This window comes from Mus caroli, chromosome 2 (assembly GCF_900094665.2).
Source record: "Mus caroli chromosome 2, CAROLI_EIJ_v1.1, whole genome shotgun sequence".
Lineage (NCBI taxonomy): Eukaryota > Metazoa > Chordata > Mammalia > Rodentia > Muridae > Mus > Mus caroli.
Genome location: NC_034571.1, coordinates 147,666,712 through 147,673,648, shown reverse-complemented (window position 1 = coordinate 147,673,648; position 6,937 = coordinate 147,666,712). Strand labels below are relative to the sequence as shown.

Sequence of the window (6,937 nt, the reverse complement as noted above, 5' to 3'; positions counted from 1 at the left end):
GTGATCCAGATGCTCTGTGGAGTGAGTGTGATCCAGATGCTCTGTGGAGTGAGTGTGATCCAGATGCTCTGTGGAGTGAGTGTGATCCAGATGCTATGTTGAGGGCTAAGAACTCAGCAGTCACTTCCTCTCAGCACTTTGACCAGTTATGAACTCTGGTCTGTGCATGGAGAATAAGTGGAATGCTACAATACTGACTACTTTCAGAGAAGCTCTTTCTGCAGTATAAAAATAAATATTTGAAAGGCGTTTGATAATGTGCCTGTATAGTAAACCAACAGTAGTATGTTCACTCTGGGAGCCTGTGACCTCCCTCACCGTGGGCTTTTGATCAAGTTTATGTTATGAAGATATACATTTTCTCCTGTGGAGCAAGACTCAAACCCAATCAGAAAGTGGTTGGTTCCTCCATGGGTCCCATGCCAGTGTTGCACCAATGAGCAGTCTTGGTAGACAGGTCGGTACTGCAGCATTCAGGGTTCGTTGCTGAGTTGTCTATTGACACTTTTCTCCAGTCTGCATAGCACCTTGTGGCACGATCAAAGCCAATAGAATTGTTTGTTTTTCCAGGCGGGATCTCACTATATAGTCCAGGCTGGCTTTAAACACTGTCTCTACTTCCCAGGCACTGGGATTAGAGGTGTATGTCACTCTTCTTGGGTAGAAATGGCGTTTTCATTAGCTCCTTTCGAGTGAGGCACAGTTGTAGTTTGCATAAGAGAGAAACTGGTCCTTAGCACCCTGACAGCTGTGTTTTCTGCCATCTTCAGTGGTAGGAGGACTCCTTTCTGCTCATCTCTTGTCAAAGAAGGCCGGTGTGGAGGTGGAAGCCGGGTGGCCTTGTTCTGGGCCTCTCCTCAGGATGGCGGAGGAAGCAGCCCGGAAACTCCTCCCAGGTAAGAGCCAAGGCAGAGATGGGGGGGTGGGGACGGGACTCACTCTGGGGCTCTGGCTGGCTGGTAACTCACTGTATAGACAGGGCTTACCTTGAGCTTTTGACAGCCCTGCCTCTGTCTCCAGAGCTGAGCTGACCACCATGTCTGCTCTAGTCTTCTCTTGCTGGAGGTGAAAATGATAATGCTGAGATTTTTCCCTGATTTTTTTTTTTTTTTAAACCTCAAATCTTTACTTCTGGCCCTTTAGAAACCACCCACAATAAAAATCAGAGGAGTTCTCACTGTAGAAAGCAGCAGAGTCCTAAGCATTTTCAGGCCTGCTGAGGGTGTTGGCTCAGGCTGGCTAAGCTGATATTACTACTGTCTGCAGGTATAGGCCAGAAGTGAGTCTCATAGGTTCGTGGTCCTTACATTTGCTTCAGTGAGCCCTCTGGCCCCTCCCAAGCCACAAGATGCTAGGGTAAGAGGACCCCAGGGAATAGCTTTGGTCCAAGCATCAGGAGCTGTGAGTTCTAGGCTTTCCTCTGCCACCCAGCATCTTGACCACATCCCTCTCCTGCTCCATGGCTCAGTTTCTCTGCTAACCATAGTTCTTACCTGCTAGATGTGCCTATTAGATAGCTAATCTAAGGTTAGACAGGAGAAGACGCTTGACCCAGATAAGAGGGCTTGATTTCTGTGATTAAGCCATGTTCAGGACTTCAAGCCAAGCCTCACTGTTTTTATCCAGTGGGGCCATCAACGCTGAGCTCGGCCGTGTGAGCTGGACGCTGTGTTCCCTTCTGGGTGTGGTAGAAGTCTATGGATCTCACGCCCAGACACGTGACTGCGGCTGCATGCACTCTGCTAGCTCCTTGGCCGCCTCACTTATTTGTCTCTCAAGTGCAGCATTCGCCTCTCAGCCCCAGGGAGGACCAAGCGAGAGGGCCAGCTGGGTTCAGGTCTCACAGCCCATGGCTCACAGCCGTGTTCCGTGTGACTCATCCTTATTGCCCCTTCTGTTTTTTTCCCATTTAAAAGTGATTTGCAGTGAGTATTATACATATTCTAAAGTCCGTATTGAGTAATTAGAAAGCCAGCAGCAGTGTGGGTCTCAGAGGATTCTTAGACCCTTGCTTTAATACTTCCTGCCTGTCCCTAGAATATTTCTTTGAGCCTTTCTTGCTTATGACCCTTTCTCCTTGCCTGCCCTGTGCCAGAAAGCAGGTTTCATTCCTCCAGCAGTCAACAGGTCTGCTGCTTATAGCACTTACAAGTTTTGACAACTTAGTTCACAATTTGGTGACGTGTCGACTGCCCTGACATTGCTGACCTTTGGGCCTGGAGAGGAAACCTCTATCCTAGGCTCATTGTTAAGTTCTTCCCTGGACGTGGGGTAGGATGGGCAGAGCCCTGGGCTGGATTTGAAGGGGTAAGGTCCGGGCAGGCATTTCCAATCCCTTCTCTGTATGACTCTCCTATGTGACTTTAGCTGAGTCGCTTGTTACCGGCGTGATGCTCCCACCTGTAAGTAGGGGGTTGTATTGTATCAGTGGTTTGGTTTGGTTCCTATTTTTAGATTTTAGTTTAAAAATAATTTTGTCCCTGAACTTTTTTTCAAATCAGGGATCTAAAATGGACTCCTTTACCAGTCTGTTTCATTTGGTGAGAGTCTGTGAGCAATTTCCAGAATGGCCCCACTTCAGCCTAAAGCGTAAACCTTGCCTGCCTCACACTCAGTTACCCGCCAGGCTTTGGAAGGCATCCTGTGAAAATAAAGTAGTAAAATGAAAAGTTGCGCCAGCTAACATGAGGTGTGGAGTGGCAGCTGGGAGCTCAGCTCTTTCCAGTTCTCCTTACCACAGTGGGAACCCAAGGTATAGTGTTTGACAGCATCTGGGTTAGGCAGTTCAGGGTCCTGCAATGAGACATAGTATCTTTCTCTGGCTCAGATACAACACCTAGGAAAAAAAAAGAAAGCAGGGCTGACTGAGGCCCAAAGCTTGGGTTCTAACCACCCATCTCTCTTCTTCTACCTGGAGTCATAAGTTTCTGACGGTTTAGCATTTCAGACCCCCACGGGCATGCCCTATGGAACTGTGAACCTGCTTCATGGCGTGAACCCTGGAGAGACCCCTGTTACCTGTACAGCAGGGATTGGGACCTTCATTGTGGAATTTGCTACCCTGAGCAGCCTCACCGGTGACCCTGTGTTTGAAGATGTGGCCAGAGTGGCCCTGATGCGTCTCTGGGAGAGCCGGTCAGATATCGGGCTGGTAGGTCAGCTCTTGGATTTCTTGTGTGAGCCCAGGCTTCTGTGTCCCCCATTCATGAGACTCAGAGGTCTAAGGAATGAGGCCAGCCAAGGGAATCTTACAGCGATTGTAGGTGTGGTTCAGGGAACCAAACATAGACTGAGCCTCCCTTTATACTTTGCCACAGAAGTTGCCACAGAATGGGTTTCTGATGCAGTGATAAAACACCATGACCAAAACAGCTAGGGTAGAACGGAATAATTTCATCTTGTAGTCTGTCATCCAGGGAAGTCAGGGCAGGAGCTTGAGGCAGAAACTGATTCAGAGGCCATGGGGAAGTGCTGATCACTAGCTTGCTACCTATGGCTTGCTCAGCTAGCTTTCTTAGAGCACCCAGGACCACCAGCCCAAGGGCTCCACTGCCCACAGTGGAAACTTCTCCATCAGTCTTCAGTCATGAAGAAATGCCACACACTTGCTCAGAGGCCAGTCTGCTAGGGGCATTTCTTCAGTTGAGGTTCTGCCCTCCAAAATGACTCTAGCTGTGTGAAGTTGACCTAAAACTGGCTGGCACAGGAGGGAAGAGAGGCAGATGTCTCGTCCTTGGAGGGAACAGGGTTATGGTACACTGTGAGCCTGAGCCTCTCTTAATTCTAGGAAGGAGTCATACACTTCACACCCCTGACTCACTGACCATGGGTTATCAGTTCACCTGGCCATTGCAAAACTGTGTTTCCTCCTCAAACACTGGTGCTGAGAGATGTTCAATGGCTGTTCTGTGAAAACAAAATGTTTCCAGAACAGTTACATTAGAGGATTCTTGCATATGGTATCTGGAACTTTTTTTTTTTTTTTTACTATTTTTAGTCATGAAGAACTTGAACAGAATAAAAGTTATTAATTGCAATGGTAAAGGAATCTCTTTCCCAAGCATATTTGACCCGAGGGCTTCATTTTCCCTTCAGTTCCTATTAATAAAGAGAAGTTGAAGACATTCCGGGCCAGCTAACCCTCAGAGCTAAGCAAATCCTACCAGGGATAAAGCAGTGGCCCTGACAGCAATGAGGACAGTGACACTGGATTCAGTTCAGTGCTGGATTCAAGCTGTGGCCCTGCTGCACGGCTGTTGAACCTCTCTGGTCCTCAGATATTCCAGCAGTGATGTTACTGTACTAAAGACTATGCCGAGCCACTATAACTCCTTGTGTTTGAGTGACTTTATGCAGAGTTCTGTGCTGGCAGCTTAGAGAGTGGAGCATGTCTGAGGCATCAGGAAATCCCTTTAGACGCCCTCTGGAGGCCCCCGGTAACACCCTTAGTCCACTGCAGCCACGTTTTGCTACAGCCTTGGAACCATGGTGGACTTTGATGGCACCCCGTCCGCACCCTTCTCCTTCACCATCCCTGTGGGCTTTGGGTAAAAAGGTGGGAGACCACTCTGCTTTGCTTTTGGCTGGAAGTCCCACGTGCCGTGAACAGTTCTCCACCGTGACTGACACTATGGTGTCTGTGTGCGCTCACTCTGAGGGGCATCTTCTGTATCTGTTTCCAGATCCCAGCTGAGTTGCCCTCAGTGACACCTGCCTGATCCCTCACGAGATGGTTGCTTCCCCTGCCTGTTCCACTTACCCCTTCCTCCCATACTGGTATTTCCAGGAACTCACCTTCCAAATGAAGGTCGTTCAGTCTTCCTAGATGAGGGGTCCTGAAGGAACACAGAATGCTTAGTTGTATCTTCTCAGTTGATTGTAAGCCAACTGAAGCGAGGCTCCCAGGAGAGTCCAAGTTATATGGAAAAGTCTTTTCATGTTCACCTTTAGAAGGCTTTGTAGTCATGGGGTTCAAAGGCCAAAGCATACACAAAATGTACCCAGTGACACTGGTGGAGTCCCCTCTGATCCCAGCCCCCAACTGTCTAATTCCTTTCCATAGAAGCAACTTCTCTCTCAGCTTCCTAAGTCTTTCCTGAATTTGTTTGTGTGTGTGTGTGTGTGTGTGTGTGTGTGTGTGGTCATGTGCATGTGCACACATGTGTGTGTGTGAACTGTTTTGCTTTTGGCTTTTTGATACTGAGGATGAAACTGGGGTCTTGCAGATGCTAAGCAGACATTCTACTGCCGAGCTTCACGCCCAGCTCTCTTGAGTTTCTCGACACTGGAGTCACAAACTTGCCTTGAGTCCAAGACAGATTCTAGAAACCAGTTCTCATCTCTTACCTAACACTCTCTCTAAGCAAGAGCGAATGTGTTAGGTCATTCTTTCTTTCTCACTTTTGTCTAATGTGCTAAGTCCTTTCAAATGTGCACGAGCCGTGTCTCCCCAGTAGAGATGTGCAGGAAGGCTAGCTGTGGTGCAGCCTCATGCCCTCCTCCAAAGGTGCATGACTTAAGGAGGTACCGAGGTGCCTGCCTGGTGTCTTAGAGGGCAGAGTGCTGAGTGCGTCCTTCCTGAGGGCTGTGTTTCTCTTGTAGGTTGGCAATCACATCGATGTGCTCACTGGCAAGTGGGTGGCCCAGGACGCAGGCATCGGGGCGGGTGTGGATTCCTACTTTGAGTACCTGGTAAAAGGAGCCATCCTTCTTCAGGATAAGAAGCTCATGGCCATGTTCCTAGGTAAAGGGGCCGGGTAAGGGGGCTTCTCCCATGGCTCTCCTGTTGATTGGGCTCTGTTGTGTGTGTCACGTTACTGCCAAGTACCTACGGAACCTACCCGTTCTGCATCCAGAGCCACCGAGGGCCTTCATGCACACTTCATGCCTCTTCATAGTTTCTTTTTCTGTTTTATGGTCTGTTTGTTTTTTTTTAAAGATTTATTTATTATTTATACAGTGTTTTGCCTGCATATGCACTTATAGGCCAGAAGAAGAGGGCACCAGATCTCACTCTAGATGGCTGTGAGCCACCATGTGGTTGCTGGGAACTGAACTCAGGACCTCTGGAAGAGCAGCCAGTGCTCTTAACCTCTGAGCCATCTCACCAGCCCCCTGTTTTATGGTTTTGTTTGGTTTAAGTTTTGTTTCTATTTGTTTTACTTACTTATTTATGTATTTCTGGTTTTGAGTCAGCCTCATAGAGCCTAGACTTGTCTTAAATTCTTTGTAGCCAAGGATAACCTTAAACTCTTTATTTTCCTACCTCTACCTCTGTTGTGTGACCCTATTCCTGAGGATAGAAGAACAAACATCACTCAGATAGGGAACCAGTGGCATATGGACACCACCAAGATCCATCTTGGTGAATAGTGAGTTTTATTGGGGTTACATAGAAATAAGTGAGGGTTACTTACAGGAGCAGAAATGACTCAAAGATACCTGCATCACCAAAGCCCACCCCAGCATGAGTGACAGCTCACAAAAGCTGGAAACCTGGCAAACAGCTCAACAGGTTGGAGAGCCTCTTCCAGGCAGCTCCCACTGTCCGAGCCTCTCCAGGAAGCGAGCTGATCCCTGCATCTATTAGGCAGCTCTCTACTTCTTCCAGGTGGCTGGATGCTAGTCTGAGCCTGACCAGGCATCTCAGCCATAGAAAATCGCTAGGCAGCCCTTGCAGCTTATATATTGTTGCTGAGGGAGGGGCCCAGTGTATCTGGTTGATTTCAGGGACTTCCTGAAGCCTCAGAGTTGTTTACTTCCTGAGCCTTCTGAGCTTGCCCATTGCTTACCTCCTGTTGTCTCACTTCTTTTCTTTCTTTCTTTCTTTCTTTCTTTCTTTCTTTCTTTCTTTCTTTCTTTTGTTTTTTTGTTTTTGTTTTTCGAGACAGGGTTTCTCTGTATAGCCCTGGCTGTCCTGGAACTCACTCTGTAGACC

At 48.1% G+C, this 6,937-nt stretch overlaps 1 protein-coding gene across 1 annotated transcript in view; it reads left to right on the top strand.

Moving 5' to 3' along the window:
- The window catches only part of LOC110310781 (ER degradation-enhancing alpha-mannosidase-like protein 2), a 27,930-nt gene that overhangs the window by 10,185 nt on the left and 10,808 nt on the right, over nucleotides 1-6,937 (top strand). Inside the window, exons 5-7 of the mRNA XM_021183891.1 lie at nucleotides 771-896; nucleotides 2,940-3,151; nucleotides 5,602-5,743. Coding sequence (XP_021039550.1) covers nucleotides 771-896; nucleotides 2,940-3,151; nucleotides 5,602-5,743 — 480 coding nt within the window. The remainder of the gene's footprint in view (nucleotides 1-770; nucleotides 897-2,939; nucleotides 3,152-5,601; nucleotides 5,744-6,937) is intronic.